This window comes from Epinephelus lanceolatus, chromosome 20 (assembly GCF_041903045.1).
Source record: "Epinephelus lanceolatus isolate andai-2023 chromosome 20, ASM4190304v1, whole genome shotgun sequence".
Lineage (NCBI taxonomy): Eukaryota > Metazoa > Chordata > Actinopteri > Perciformes > Serranidae > Epinephelus > Epinephelus lanceolatus.
The window spans coordinates 34,361,463-34,376,948 of record NC_135753.1 but is presented as its reverse complement, the minus strand read 5'-3'; the positions used below and the strand labels follow the sequence as shown (position 1 = coordinate 34,376,948).

At 45.6% G+C, this 15,486-nt stretch overlaps 1 protein-coding gene across 1 annotated transcript in view; it reads right to left on the bottom strand.

Moving 5' to 3' along the window:
• sspo (SCO-spondin) overlaps window positions 1-15,486 on the bottom strand; it is a 104,017-nt gene that overhangs the window by 55,142 nt on the left and 33,389 nt on the right. The window contains exons 50-90 of the mRNA XM_078162982.1: window positions 15,333-15,408; window positions 15,139-15,160; window positions 14,841-14,961; window positions 14,498-14,711; window positions 14,244-14,385; window positions 13,941-14,117; window positions 13,417-13,605; window positions 13,260-13,337; window positions 13,006-13,161; window positions 12,680-12,838; window positions 12,423-12,587; window positions 12,148-12,339; window positions 11,888-12,010; window positions 11,315-11,444; window positions 10,876-11,001; window positions 10,032-10,123; window positions 9,440-9,643; window positions 9,150-9,320; window positions 8,777-9,032; window positions 8,597-8,643; window positions 8,282-8,452; window positions 8,028-8,162; window positions 7,781-7,917; window positions 7,607-7,701; window positions 7,431-7,480; window positions 7,098-7,268; window positions 6,359-6,529; window positions 6,168-6,247; window positions 5,898-6,067; window positions 5,763-5,809; window positions 5,376-5,576; window positions 4,748-4,918; window positions 3,817-4,017; window positions 3,613-3,724; window positions 3,305-3,525; window positions 2,861-3,013; window positions 2,565-2,731; window positions 1,079-1,224; window positions 671-891; window positions 489-524; window positions 157-321 (exon numbers count right to left, since the gene is read on the bottom strand). Coding sequence (XP_078019108.1) covers window positions 157-321; window positions 489-524; window positions 671-891; window positions 1,079-1,224; window positions 2,565-2,731; window positions 2,861-3,013; window positions 3,305-3,525; window positions 3,613-3,724; window positions 3,817-4,017; window positions 4,748-4,918; window positions 5,376-5,576; window positions 5,763-5,809; window positions 5,898-6,067; window positions 6,168-6,247; window positions 6,359-6,529; window positions 7,098-7,268; window positions 7,431-7,480; window positions 7,607-7,701; window positions 7,781-7,917; window positions 8,028-8,162; window positions 8,282-8,452; window positions 8,597-8,643; window positions 8,777-9,032; window positions 9,150-9,320; window positions 9,440-9,643; window positions 10,032-10,123; window positions 10,876-11,001; window positions 11,315-11,444; window positions 11,888-12,010; window positions 12,148-12,339; window positions 12,423-12,587; window positions 12,680-12,838; window positions 13,006-13,161; window positions 13,260-13,337; window positions 13,417-13,605; window positions 13,941-14,117; window positions 14,244-14,385; window positions 14,498-14,711; window positions 14,841-14,961; window positions 15,139-15,160; window positions 15,333-15,408 — 5,861 coding nt within the window. The remainder of the gene's footprint in view (window positions 1-156; window positions 322-488; window positions 525-670; window positions 892-1,078; window positions 1,225-2,564; window positions 2,732-2,860; window positions 3,014-3,304; window positions 3,526-3,612; window positions 3,725-3,816; window positions 4,018-4,747; window positions 4,919-5,375; window positions 5,577-5,762; window positions 5,810-5,897; window positions 6,068-6,167; window positions 6,248-6,358; window positions 6,530-7,097; window positions 7,269-7,430; window positions 7,481-7,606; window positions 7,702-7,780; window positions 7,918-8,027; window positions 8,163-8,281; window positions 8,453-8,596; window positions 8,644-8,776; window positions 9,033-9,149; window positions 9,321-9,439; window positions 9,644-10,031; window positions 10,124-10,875; window positions 11,002-11,314; window positions 11,445-11,887; window positions 12,011-12,147; window positions 12,340-12,422; window positions 12,588-12,679; window positions 12,839-13,005; window positions 13,162-13,259; window positions 13,338-13,416; window positions 13,606-13,940; window positions 14,118-14,243; window positions 14,386-14,497; window positions 14,712-14,840; window positions 14,962-15,138; window positions 15,161-15,332; window positions 15,409-15,486) is intronic.

The window sequence follows — 15,486 nt, the reverse complement described above, 5'->3', positions numbered from 1 at the left end:
TTCATGTTCACACAGCCACCTTCACTCACAGCACATAATTGAGTTCCTTTTTACAACGCAGGCAAACAGATGGTTTGTGAAATTCATGTCTGGCTGGTACAAATTTTGGTTGCGATCACAGACGCTGCCAGCAGCAAAGGGAGATAATGTGAATACCTGAACACTGCGGCAGGTTACAGGCCTTCTCTTGGTGAGAGCTTCCAGAGCACGGAGGTCTGACACACTGTCGATGACGGGACTTCATGGCCGGGCTGAGAGCGTCAGTGCAGGTCTTAGTGCAGGGGCTCCATAACGACCAGGGAGAGAAGCCAGCATCCTCGTCTGAAGAAAACAGAGGACGAAAGACGAGTAAATAGGACACAGTCGTTTAAATTTTTTTGTCTCATGAGGGAAAAGATGGCAGCAGACAAGGTTTAAAATAAACTTTACAAACCACAATAGCATGCATCATACAAGTAGGTTGCAAAGACCATGAGGGGATGATTTACCTGGTAAAAGTGGTTCTTCTGTAGGACCAATGATAACTGCCAAAAACAAGCAAAAACTCAGCACAAGTCTCTGTTATTTGTAACAGCTGCAAATGACTGCTGGACGTTTTAATCGTGTGTCATCTTTCCCTCCATCTCTAAATACAGTACCTACTCTGCCTAAACGACCCCCTGTAGCGTACCTGGGCACTCAGGGGCCTGGCAGTAAGTGGTTTCCTGGCGTGGCCCCTGGCAGTCTCTCCCTCCATGCGCTGGAGCAGGATGTGTGCAGCCCCTCAAGCGAGTCTTCAATCCCAGGCCTCCACAGGACAGCGAGCAGGGGCTCCAGGAGCCCCAGGGTGACAGACCGCCATCGACCGGGCAGTGCTCCAAGGAGCAGTTCCACCTGCCGTGTTCACAGCCGCTACAGGACAGAGGGGAGGAAGGGGTGAGGTGTGGTCTCAAGAGTTTGACTATGAAAGCAGTGATGATGATGGGAAGGTGACGGGTTTAGAGTTAGAAGAGTCAACTTGGAGCCTTGTTGTCCAGCAGTAGAAAACAGTGTGGGATATATAGTGAAGCTGCAAATATTCCCACGGTTTTCTGCTCACCAGGTGGTGCAGTCATGGACCAGTGTGTCTCCAGACTGGAGTTCCACTCCCTCAGAGATGTTGTGGAGCAGCAGAGATGTGACCGGCATGACAGAAACACTCTGCAGAGAGGCCAGAAGCTCTTTGTCCACCAGGCAGGGACACTCCTGGAACAAACAGTAGAATCACATCAGAAAAATATTTTTGTTAGTGTTAAATAAGACCTTCATTGGTACGTTAATTTAATTTAATGCATTTTAGCACAGCTAAAATGGTTTGAGAGTGTGTTAATCACCAACCTGTTGTCCTTTTGTGACACAAGCTTTAATGTTAGCATTATTCAGATGTAGGGCTGCAGCTAACAATTATTTTATTATCAATTTATGTAAGGATTATTGTTTTAATTAGTCCGATTAATCTAACCACTACTTTGTCAATTATTCAAAAAATTATTTTGGTATTATTTGATTAATGTAACAATAAAATTACCCCAAAATAAATATCAGAAACTCATTCAGTTCTCCTAAAAACAAAGATAATAGCAGCATTTTATGAAATTAGTCTAATGTCTGCATTACTGTTATCATATAATAATTAATAAAAATAAAAATAAAATAAACATAAAAATAAAAATGTAAATAAAATAAGAATAAAAATGAAAATGAAAATAAAATAAAAATAAAAGAAAAATAAGACTAAAAATGAAAATGAAAATAAAACAAAATAATAAAATGAAAATGAAATAAAAATAAAAATAGATCCCACTTATCAGATCAGAAAAAAAACAGGACTTGAAACCCAGTTCAAACTAATTTAATTACTGTAAATCACAGGAGCCATTTTCCTGGACTGAATCAGTGTCTTTTCTTGTGTACCAGTCTGCAAACTTAAAGCCATTTTCACATGGATTTATTTAATCACTGGGGTCACATGTAGTTTAGATCATCACTGACAAATATATTTTTGCATCAGTGCAGGGTAAGGAAAGTAACAGAGGCGATTTACAGCCTCTAACAGCAGTCTGTCTGTAGCTTCAGTTTAAGCTCCTTCTCATGCATGGCTGTTAAAGTAAACAGAAAATATAACGTGAATAATGTTAGGTGACAGATGGCGTGACATTAGCAGTGGAGCAGAACGTTTAAGTGACTACTAACAGACACATGTTGCATGTGTTCATAATCCTCATATATCACACCTAGATGGAGACAAAGAGTGAACAGGACGGTGCTGTCTGCTGCCGTCTTAACAAAGTGCTCCAGGATGCTTTCGCTCTAAGCGTCCGTGCAGAGAAGTTTAACTATGTGAGAAGTCATTTCCCATTTGTGGGTGAGGTTTTTCAGCTGCAGCTTGTATTTCAAAGGAATCCATGCTTTGATCAGACACAGTTTACTTTTCTTTAAATCTACTGTAATCGATGACGCAGATTACGTCAATGAATCACCCCAGCTCTATTCAGATGCACGATACCACGTGTTTGTCACAATGCTAAAGTTGCTGCAGAACCCACCTGCATGCAGACACCATTATGTAGGTAGGTGTTCGGGGGGCAGTGGCAGCCTTCCTCACAGCCATCAGAGTAGCAGCCCTCTCTGCCGCTGACCTGAGCGCAGCTGAACGGACAGCCCTCACCTCGTTCACACTCCCTGTACAACCTGCCAGGTGGGCAGCCCACTTCTGCACAATAACAAGATGTCAGCATAGAGACAGTCTGTAACAATGTGCAACTTTTTTTCTTACAAGGTTAGCCTGGATATTGCAATTAAACCAACTTCGATGCCATGGAGACAGGAAACTGGGACTCACCGAGGCAGACCTGGGTGTTGCAGGTCTTGCTTTGACGGCTGAGGCCGCTGCAGGGTGGAGAGCTGCAGACACGAGAGCGGGATTGTTGTCCACCGCCGCAGCTGACTGAACACGGAGACCACTTAGACCAGGGGAGCCACGGGCCCACTGAGTCTGGAAACCAAAAGACACTTAGATAGGACACAACTTCATATGTTTTTTCGATTTAATTCTATTCAGAGCAACTCTTTATTGTTTAGATCTTCATCATAATCATTATACTTTAATCAGTATTTCTATTTTAGAAATAACTAGATTATCTAAATACAAGGGACAAACCTACAGTCGTCTTAACGAATTTGTTTCAAGGAAAATGAAAGAAACTGAGAGAAAGACATTTTTGTCCATGTTGTGTCTGAGTCTAAAAACTCAAAGTTCTACGTTGGATTGACCAGACCGGACTACCTGCACACAGATGCATGTTGCAGTCTTTCTTCTGCTCAGCGACTCCCAGGCAGCCTCTCCCACTGCTCTGCGGGGACGGGTTATCACACTGGCGTCTCCTGAGCTTCACTCCCCCTCCACAAGAAAGCGAGCACTCAGTCCAGGCCCCCCATTGGCTCCAGCCACCATCGACGTAGCAGCCAGGGACTGATTGACACTGCAGCACCCCAGCCTCGCATGAACTGAGACAAAATGAGAAAGACGTGATCTTTAATGACGTAATTTGACTGAACAGATTTTTGTCGTGGAGCTAGTTAGCTGTGCTGTACCAGTTTTTGCAGTCACTGATAATGCTGTCTCCTGGATTTGCAAACTGCCAGTCAGATCCACCAGGCCACACCCATGATGCATTACTGGAATCCAACCCGCTGGATGTTCCAACTATATCATGGACAAAAATCTATTGATAAGACTAATAATACGACGTAAAAACTTCCACTAGAGACTTCACATGAACAGATTGAGGATCTAACCAGTAGCAGAGCTGTTGTGGTATTTGCAGCGACACTCCTGCCTGGCCACACACACTTCATCCTGCAGGACCATGTCACCCGGACAACCGCAGGTCTGCCTGCACCCAGGGGAGTCCAAGCACTCTGTGTCACCATGGAGATCTGAGCAGGAGCGAGGGCAGGGCTTCCCACAGGGCCATTCTTCCTGGCCTCCTCCACAGTCTGCAGAACGCAGGAGGAAACAGTTTGATAGAGTGGAGTGATGGGGTTTAAAGAAATGCAATATTAGAAGTGCTCTTTTCTTTGGATGCTTTTAAAGGTCTTTTACAAACTGCCTTAAAGGAAACATGTTGCTCTTTTACATAAACCTTGGAAAGTGTTTTGTCACTGGTATAGCCTCTGGGCCTCTCTTCTTTTACGGTTCTCTTTGTGTTGCTTATATGTGCTCTATTATGTGAAAAAAGAAATTATGGGGAACTAATTATGTTGCCGTCTTGACCAGGAGAAGATCTCGTATCTAAATATTGGACAAATAATATGTACTACACAACCAAAAAGCAAACTTGAAACTAGACAGACCAGCTGGAAAATGTTTATAAGTAACCCTCGTTCTCATTCTGCGTGAGTTGGACATGGAGGGGCAGGAAGGGTTCAATAAAATCACAGAGTTCATTAGTCTCCCCTTTCAGGCAGCTATTTCTGTTTAATAGGCCTTTTGGCTTTTTAATTAAACTCAGGCAGCCTCTTTTCTGTCTCTCTCCCAGGCTTCACTACCTAATGGGTGTCACCTTGTTTCTTGTGAGGCATCTCGTAACTTCTCTCTAGAGCTTCACCAGAGCTTAAGTTTCTTCATTCCTCATTTCATCCTCATTTCCATCTAGTAACCTCCATTTGAATTGGAGCATGCGTCTCAACATAAATGCACAGTTATACAGTCCTTTATTATGCTGACCTGAGCAGACAGTGATGTTGTCGTGGCAACCGCGGCTCTGCCTGCTCTCTCCAAGACAGGGCAGCCCGCCGAACCTGGCGGGGGGACTGTTACACTCCCTGGTGCGGGTGGACGAGCCAGCACACCCATCGCACTCAGACCATGCTGACCAAGGACTCCACGACCCATGGACTACAGGGAGAGTGAGGACACAAAGAGCGCAATGCAGAGTCAGACACAAAAAATTGTGATGGAGAGGATAAAATGGAGGCGGAATGAAAAAGATTAAAATACCACTTATTAGTATCACCACGGGGGAAGACTTTATATTTAAATGAGTGACTGACAAATGGGTCGTGAAACCTGTTTTCATTCTTACAGTCACATTAAGTACGAGTTTCTTGGGGCTAAATAATTCAATCTGTTTTCAGCTTTATTCTATTTCCCCTTAACTTTCTACTTTTTGTTCAACTTTTATCATGTTAGTTGTTCCAGCTTTTCCTCTTTTAGTCAAGCCTTTTACGCACCTTTTATTTTTTTAACTATGTATTGTATTGAGGCACTTTGGTTCAATTCCTGCTGTTTTTAAATGTGACATACATGTATCTATAAAATGACTTGACTTGATGACATGGTAACATGATCGTACCTGGACAGAACGTGATAACAGGGCAGGGCTGTCTCTGGATCTGAACTCCGACCCCATTGTGTATTTCCTGTTCTCCAGAGCAGGCCGCTCCTCCAGCTTTGGGCTCAGGACAGCCGCAGCTCCTGTAGCGGGACACCGACTCTGCCCCACACGTCCTGGAGCACGGCGTCCACTCTGACCACTCACACCAGCCACCTGACACTGGAGACACACACATACATTTATGAACATCTCCAGACATAACTTTCCTGTGCAGGTTTCCTTTTAATCAAGTCGGAAATTTGCATTTGTGAGTTTAAACTTCAGTCAGAGACAGAAAGACTGCACACAAGCCAGTGTATTTGTTTTTTAATTAAGGGACAGAGACTAACAGCTGGTCTGACTCACCTGGACAGGCGTCTCTGGTGCAGTTGAGCCTCCCGCCCTCACAAGTGCTGACACAAAAATGAAATACCAACAAAGTTATTTTCTTGTCTGGATATTTCTCCCTTAAATATAAATGTGGTTGTGTATAATCCTGACCAGTTGTTACATCCATCAGGGGCTTCAGTGGTCTCCCCTGGTTCCAGCCTGTGTCCAGTGTTGAGGTCCAGGCAGGGACAGTCTTCTCTCTCGACACAGACTGTCCCGTTATCAGATAGGACCTTTCCCTCTGTGCAGTAGCAGCCTGGCTCACACTGCCACTCACAGTGCTGAGGGAGAGGAAGACAATCCCCTTATCACCTGAAGTCTTATTGTTCTCCACAAAGTGTGACTTCATGTTAAACCGGTGATAATCAGAGTGATACTCACAGCCAGGTCATCACAGGAGCGAGGGCAGGAGGGGCCACAGCTGCTGAACGCTGTGCCCGGGACCTGCGAGCATGGCGCCACTGGAAACACACGCAGATACACACGTCAAAACAGTAACATAATGTCGGCTGTACTGTGAACAAAATTCACACTGTACTCTACAATCTACATTCTACACTCTGCAAACGTACCTGGACAGTGGTCAGTGTTACAGGTGAGGACCTCAGTTCCCAGACCCTCGCAGTAGTTCCCCTCCCCCTCTGGACTCGGGCTGTCGCACTCTCTCTTCCGGCTCCGAACCCCGCCACCGCATGACTTGGTACACTTGGTCCAGTTACTCCACTCACCCCAGCCACCGTCACCTGGAAAGTGCCAACACATCATGATGAAATAGTAAAAATTAGAGCTAGAACTTGCAGTTTTAAGTAAACAGGATGTGTGTTTCTGTTTTATTTCAACAGGAGCTGGTCTTCATTAATATTTTTATATCACTCTCGATATTTAAAGGATATATTTCACTAGAGAATAATGAGAAACTTAAAAAGCTCTAGCAGCCTGACAAAGCCTTAATTTGTCGACTGACATTAAACAATCCTCGCGGCTTACAGGATGTTCAATTAAATTTTTCTGGCAAGCAACTTATGCCAGAGCAAATTAAGTTAGCTTCAGGTAGCTCCTTTAAGAATTTGTGATCTGACTGCCCCAAAAATTTTAATTTGTCTGGATCCTGGGAGCAATCCAGTTATAATTTGCATACAGGTGACGTATTAATGTGCAGGACTCCCTGGAAGGAGAGATCCTCTGTCTCTGTGTGACCTTCCTGGCTAAATAAAGGATATAAAAAGAGACGAGGAATAGAAAATGTAATGCCAGTAGCTTTGAATATCAACAGAATGTCAGTAAATACAGATGAACAGAAAACAAACTCACGGTCACATGGAGCAGCGATGCAGACTTGGTCCTCTCTGTGAGGGCCCAGACATGGCAGCCCACTGCCAGAGCGCTGAGGGCTGGAACAGAACCTGTAGCGAGACTGGAGACCCGCTCCGCATGACACTGAACACTGACCCCAGGGAGTCCATGCTGACCACTGGCCGTCAACTGGAGAGAGCGTGTGTGGTTGTGCGAGGAGGAACAGAAAGTTGCAACACAGAGGTTAGAGACAACAGAAGAAAAACTGTACCTCTTTTAATTGCATCTCTACAATTAAAAGAAAAGCAGCAGTGGCTCCATTACAGATTAACTGACTGACTCCTCGCCTACCATTGCAGCTGACTCGAGAGCAGTTCACCAGCCTCCCTGCTTCACATGTGCTGAAATATAAACACACACAAACCATAATGTCATCTCTTCTTCATGTACGAATGATGTAAACACATGCTGGCGGAGTTAAACTCATCCTGGCTCATGGAGCAGTTAAAGACGTCAGCTTCACTCACCAGTTGTTGCAGTCTGTGGGCACAATGTCTCCAGGTTTGTACTGTTCTCCGTCCAGATCACAGCGGCAATCAGACTCTCGCACACACACGCCATCCTGGAAACACAAAGGACCATCTGGTGGTTTCTGTGTATATGTTTGTGTACCATTGATTGCGTTTAGCCGTTCCACCCACCTGTTGGACTGTCCCGTGTGGACACTGGCAGCCTGGTGTGCAGTTCCTGCTCAGGTCCATGGTCAGGTCTGTGCATGACACTGCTCCCCTCACACACTGCTGCCACTCCTGGCCTGGAGGACACACCCTGCCATCTCCTGACACAGCAACAGAGTCCAAGAAGAAATCAATTAAAACTTTCTCTTCTCTTAATTCACCTGATTTTTGTAAAAAAAAAAAGGACATCCAACGTTCTGTCTTGCCGTACCACAGGGCTGCAGGTTACAGGCGCTGAACTGCTGAGCGGTGCCGTGGATCCGGATGGGCCCGCGAGTTCTGGTCCTGTAACCTCCTCCACATGTCACTGAGCACCCTGACCACGCACTCCACGGCTCCTTTGTACCTTCAGACGCATCAAAACTTCACTAACTTCTGTCTGTTTTGATCAGTGGTTTGTTTTTAATTTCTTTGAACACACAGGAGCAACAACATGGATTTCGTAAATAATAAAATTCTCCTCACCAAAGCAGGGCTCAATGCTGCAGGTGTCAATCCCAACTCTGTCTCCTTTGCAGGGACGGCCCCCGAAAGCTGCAGGAGGATTGGTTCCCGAGCGATAACGCCTTCTCACACCAACGTCACATGTGCGACTGCAAGCGCTCCACTGAGTCCAGCTGCTCCAGCCACAGTCCACTGAGGAAACCACACAGGATCAAAAGTGGAGAAAGACAGAGAGCATGGGGGACAAATGAGGACAGAAGAGAAGACTTATGGAAAGCAAGAGGCTGTGGAGGAGATGAGTAAATGTACACACAAAACTAATCGAAATTCACTCACCAGGGCACGGAGCTGTTCCACACACCATTTCTCCGTTAGTGCAGGTGCTGTTTGAGACACACAGTGTAAGAATAAGTGGCCCAAAAAAAAAATTAAAAAATAATCTAAACTTCATTTAAAGACAGATGTCATTTTGTCCACTTCACAGTCAAAGTCATTTTGGACACAGGCCAACAGTACCAGTTATTGCAGGCATCAAAAGGCAGGGTGGCCGCGGCTGGGTACGTTTCCCCCTGATGGTAACACGGGCACTTTGCCAGAGGCACACAGCTGCCGTTGAGCAGGTAGAAGCCCAGGGCACAGTAACAGCCGTCATAACAGGCGGTGGCACACTGCACCTCTGCGGAGGTCATGTCCAAACACACCCGCGGACACGCACCGCCGTGAGCTTCACACTCTGCTGATGTCATGTACACCATGCCCTCTGGACACACACCTGAGAGGAGACGAGTGGAGGTAAGGACAGAATATCGCAACTGCGGACAGAGAAAATTCTTATTAAATTATTATTCACACACATTAGCTTGAGTTGTAAGAAAACATGATGCTATACCTGAGCAAGGGTGGGAGTTACAGTCTCGTGTCTGTATGTGTGGCCCAGGGCAGCTGCTGCCCCCATGCTGTGGTGAGGGGGAGTTGCAGAACCGCTCTCTTGTTTGGACGCCGGAGTCACACTCTGATGAACACTGCGACCACGATGACCACAATGACCAGCCGCCATTCACTGGAAGGACACATCTAGCATCAGCTTTTCAGACAGTTGTCTTCCTAACACATCATTTGTGGAGAGCGGAGGGAACAGAGAACTTGTGGTTTCTGTGTGTGTGTCTGCGTCTGTAATACCTGGACAGCGCACAGTGTTGCAAGGCTCTTGCTCCTCACTGTCTCCCTCGCAGGCGGAGTGTGTGTCCGCTTGGTTGAAAGCTGCGAGCGTGTGGTTGCAGCTGCGGAATCGTCGTCGGATTCCAACATCGTCGACGTGGTTGAAACATGTCTTACTGCACTCTGACCAGCCGGTCCATTTACTCCAGACTCCATCTGGTAGCACTGGAAGAGATGAGGACACAGACATCATATGATAATGAGTATGCAAGTGATTCTAGGATAGTGACCTGAGACTTGCATCAAAGTGTTCAAAGACAGGTTTACCATAAAACTTAAATTAAACACCCAGTCCCATTTACTAGCTTGGTGTAGCTACACATTTTGATATCCATGTTATTAACAAAGAAAGGATAAGCAGCTTTTCATTTATTACATACATTCATTTTAGTGTAACATCTAATCACCATCATTTTTGACCCATACACACAGGATTTGTTAGATTAAATATTAGGTGACAAATAAAAAAGTCTTTGAGAAGCTTGTGTTTAAAAGAACTCCCTGAAAAACAAGGTAAAACCACACAGTGTGACATTAATGTGAGTTGGTGTACCAGGTAGGCAGGGGTTGGAGCAGCGGCGGGCCTCTGAGGAGTCTCCTGGACAGGGCTGGATTCTGACTGCTCCAGCCGGGTTCACTGGAGACCTGAGGAGACAAAGTCGAGGCATAAAGACTCCTGGTCAAATTTAAAGGGTGGTGTGTGAGCAGTCAAACACCATCAGTGCAGAACAAGTGCATTAACCCTTTGGGGTCAAGGGTATAACTTTTGATTTTACCTTTAAATTTCACCTTAAAAACTGTTTACCTTGCCTTGTTTGGTGTCATTTGTTTCAGCATAATCTCACCTGTGTGACTTTACAGTTATTTTTTCATTTTGACATACTGTATTAACACATTGCACCTAAAACCAAACCTGGTATATAGTTGGAAGTTCGCACTTTCGACACAAGCTAAAACAGAGACTCAGCGAGCCTGCGTCTTGCTGCTATGTCATCTTAAATCGGTCATGTGATTTGGATGCACGGGCACGTCCGTCGACTCCAGAGGGTTGATGCATGATATAAAAGTGGGACTGAAGTTACAGTAACAAAACCTGTGGGGAAACTAGATTGTTGCAGCAACGAAAAGTAAATGATACAGCAGTGAAAACAGCAAATTAGGATTCTTAAAACAAATGCAAACCAAAAATTTAAAAGGAACATATGATGCAAGCATCTAAAATGTGAATGAGAGTGTAGAAGAGAAAGCAAGCAGAGAAAATAAGTACAGATTAAGAACAGAATCATTGATAAAATTTAATATTATCACACTCCTGTTGTGAAAATGAGTCTTGTAGAAAGTGTTACGAGGCAGAGGTACGGTGCTTTACAATTTGAGTTTGAATTAAACAAGCTCACCTGTAGCGTTGCTGGAGCCCCAGACCACAGGTCACATCACATGGTGACCATGACGACCAGCCTGACCAGTGACAGGTGGCTGCACAACGGGAGGTGTCACAGGCTACTTTTCCATCTTTGCACACACTGATGGGAGAGAAATATGTATTTCTATTAGCTTCGTTTTTTACAGTCAGATTTGCTTTTTAGACACTAAGGCAGCAGTCAGGTGGTCCAAGATACTGCTTGGAAGAACCTGAGTGTGATTTAAAATAGAGCAACTGAAAAATATGACACGTCTTCAGACAAAACATTATGACATGAAAAATAAAGTAAAAATATTTTTTGAAGTCAAGTTAAATTTGAGTTCATTGGCATTTTATAAAATGACATCAGTAATAAAAAACAGGCTCGCTCTCAAAGTGAAAAACAAACAAATAAATCTATCTGTGTCTCCCACCATGTGGTGCACTGGTCCCTGCTGACCGTCTGTCCTGGCTGCAGCATCTCACCGTCCCACAGACACACACATTGGCTGGCATTCACACATCGCCCGTCCTGAAGGTAAAGACCATCGGGACAGCGGCACCCTGGAGAAGACAGAATTAGTCTTAATCAGCATTTTAGCTCCACAGAAATGAGCCTCAGTGAGCTATTACTGTTCTCGAAGCTTCAGTACAGGTTTGTGGAGTTTATAAAAATGCCAACTTGCTGAATCACAATCAGACAATTAAAAGATAACGGAGCATTTTATTTAGTGCGACTGGAAATGTCCAGGAAATTATTCAATGCTGATATTTAGTCAACTTAATGTAAGTCTGACAGCATGAGGCCTGATTGGTTTTGGCAACACTAACCCAAAACAGGGGCAATACCATGTCTCACGTTACATGCAATCATGGATACTGAATTAGGTCTCAGATATGTACCCAAAATGACCTCAACTTCTCGTATCTACATGACATTATAAAGCAAACAATGAGATCATTCTATGGGTCCAAAATGACACCCCATCACCTCCTGTGCGTCCTACCCAGTATACATGCTCCACTGCAGTTGCTGGTCAAGCTGAGATGTGAGCAGGTTGGAGGACATGGCTCCACCCTCCCAGCCTGGCAGTCTGCCTCAGTCACCAGCACCATGCTGTTGACACAGCCTGAACAACCAATCAGAGAAGAGACAGTTTACATACTTAATCATGCAGCGATGCCATAATCAGTGTGGTCAAGGCGAGGAGAATAACTTAAGACTTCAAACACCAACAACAGATGTATAGTCTGAGAGACTGAGCACCTGTCTGTGTGCCGGTGTCTTTGGTGCACGGCTGGCTGTTGCAGCTCTGGCTCTGCAGGGTCATGCCCTGACAGTCCCGCCCGCCGTTCTTGGGTGGAGGAGCAGAGCAGGTTCTGTTCCTCTGCCTGACACCACCTCCACACTGAGCGTCACACTCTGACCACTCTGTCCACTGTGACCAGTGACCATCAACTACAAGAAAAGATGACATTAAATCAGAGAGCTGGTACTTGTGGAAGATGTGTCGTGTTTGACTTCAGGTTCAGAGAACAGACCTGGACATGCTCGAGGGAAACAGGCCCGACTATCAAACTGAGCTCCGCCACAGGCCCCTCCGGGCAGCGCTTCCCTGAGTATGTCCCTCTGCCGGAATAAGGAGCCGAGACCACAGGACACGCTGCACGCACTCCACGCTGTCCACGGGGACATGATGCAGTCGACTGGAGGAGAGGAGGAGGAAACAAATGTAGCAAAAATATTTTCCTCTTTTGTTTTGTCTTATTTCCACTTTCAAGGTAGGCTTATATCTTACCACAGTCCTTCTCATCTGATCCATCCACACAGTCCTTTTGTAGATCACACCTGCGGTCCAGGTGAATGCACTCACCACTGGCACAGGAAAACTGCTTGGGAGAGCAGGGGCTGGGCACCAGGGGGCGCTGTGGTGTCACTACTGGGCTGGCTGTGGTGCCTGAGGAGACGAGAACACAATGACAGAACTTTACTCAACTTACATGGGAGTTTTTCCTGGAATAACACATCAACTATTATTTTTCTTATACATTTACAGTATTTCCATGATTGAAATAATCATATTTTCATTCTTTGGAACTTCCACTCTTCTGCCTGTTGACATACCGCAGCGTTCTTCATCTGAACCGTCCAAACAGTCCTCTCTGCCGTCACACACCTGTGCCGAGTCGACACAGCCAAAAGACCGGCACACAAACTGGCCCTCCACGCAAAGCACTCTGGGTAGACCACCATCATGGGGGGTTGTAGCGACCCATGGGGCTGTAAATAAAAATGAAATCAAGGTTATAATATTAGACTGTTACGTATAAAGTGTTAATCAGTGAGTCCTGTATGGTTGTATGATAGCTGTCTCTCACCTTCCGTAGTTTGCAACCCAGGTTTTCCAACATCAAGAGTGGTAGTGAGATGCAGTCCAGGCTGACCTGTGGTGACCCCTAAGAAAATAAATGGTCTTAAGTGACTTGCAAACAGACACATTCAACAAAGGAAGACAAAATAAGCAGCGGATTATACCTGCACTTGCGGCTGTCGTCTGTCCAGTCTGACCTGTGACCCCTGGGCTGGCCACACCAGGAAGGCCACCTTGGGACCTGGTGGTATGGAGGCCTGGGGCACCGGTTGTACTTTCACCATGGAAACCTGGAGCCCCAGTGGAGCTGGTCTGGTTGTGCAGCCCTGGAGAGCCTCTGGTTGGAGCCGTTCCTGAAGAAGAGGATGAGGAGAAGGAGACGTAAGCAAAGACAGACATGGATCAAGGAAAATGGAGCAGAGAGGTGCTGCATATTTTTCTGACTAAACTGTCACATGAAATTCTTTCGGTCTACATCGCTCCTCTCGGAAATTTGTGATTATTTTCTTTGGAATATAACTGACTGACTGACATCATTTTAACAGAGGTACAGTTACCAAGGGGGGCGGGACTTAGCAATGGGGCAATTTATTCACTTGTAAACATGTAAGAGGACTAAAACTTGGTGTTCAGGCACGACTCAAAAGAAGATTGAAAATATACACGACCAACTATCACCAGCTCTCACCACAGCTGATCTCGTCGGAGTGGTCCTTACAGTCTGGTCGACCGTCACAGAGCACAGACACAGAGACACACTCCTCACTGTGCTGGCATGCAAACTGACCCGGCTTACAACGCTGCACAGTCACTATCCCACCACCAGAGGGAGATGTGGTCACACTGCTGGGTGTTAGCAGCTCATCTATAGTAGCAGGAGGAAAAGTTGATTCATATTAACGCTGGTGTGAAGTAGGCTGAACATCCCAGCATTAGTTCTGTGTTACAAATAAAGTATACAAGAGTGTTATCATTTCGTTATGCATCTCACCTCCTCTGCAGCCGAGGATCTCAGCACGCAGGTAAAAGGTGTGTCTGAACTCCACAGGGATGATGCGCAGGTAACGAGCTCTGACCAGCCGGCTGAGCCAGCGGGTCACAGGAGTCCTGCCCACCATCCGCACCTCAAACACCTACAGCACAACCATGAGGACACTTGCACATGAGCACATGTATCTGATCTTTATTTTTCTCCACCATGTGTGAACACATTCATGAAGCAGTTCATCATACGAGGATAAATACCTTGGCAGGGCCACCCGGCTTCCCATCCTCTGTGTAGTCTGTGAAGAGGCTGCTGTGCAGGGCGAAGGCGAGGCGGTATTTAGTGAGGTAACCCCACATGCGTTCACTGCCCTGGGTCACCACGCCTGACACCCATGTGGGCTCCAGGAAGTCCACCTGAAGATATGGCTGGGGATCTGAAGGTACAGGGCTCCATCCAGGCTCCATAACCTGACTGCACAGATGATGATATGATTTCTTACTGTTCTGGATGCTTTGTATTTCATTCATGTTATAATTCAAAAGTCTTTTACACTGGTGTTTGCTTTAGGGGCGACAACGATACAAAGATCAGATCACTCACACATTCGGGACGATGTTTAGTCGTCCAGCATCAGCGGGGTTGTTCTCCCGATGTGAGGATGACGTCAGCTGACCGTATCGAATCCTCCCATCCTCCAGTCCAAGAGGAGAGGAGCAGATGCCTGAAGAATATGTTGAATTTTATCACCCTCTTACAGCGTCAGTTTGGCAAACTGAACACCTCAAACACAACATTTTAAAGCATCTGGTCTTCACTAATATTTTAATTCTTTAGATAAAATCAACAGACACAAAAGTCTACAGAAAATGTAGCCATCTAAACTGCATTTAACACTCACCACGATATCCTGGGCCCCCATCCTGTAAATACATTAGAAAATAAATTAAGCACATATTGATATGTAGAGATATTAACACCTGTAATCCTCTTTTTTAAGTTTGCAAGCGTTTCTAGGTGTGCAGCCCTGTCTTGTACCCTTTCAAAATGAATTCCTCAGACAATAAAATAGTGAATACAGATGTGTCCTCTTACCGTAGGTGTTACTGCAGGATGAGTGACAGCTGCCTTGGATGGAGTCCTGAGAGGAGCAGGGGTGGGTGTGTATGGCCTGTAAATTAGCAATGAACAATAATTCAGATACTTAAAATCCCTCTTGTTTACTTCACAACATCCAGAAAGAATGAAA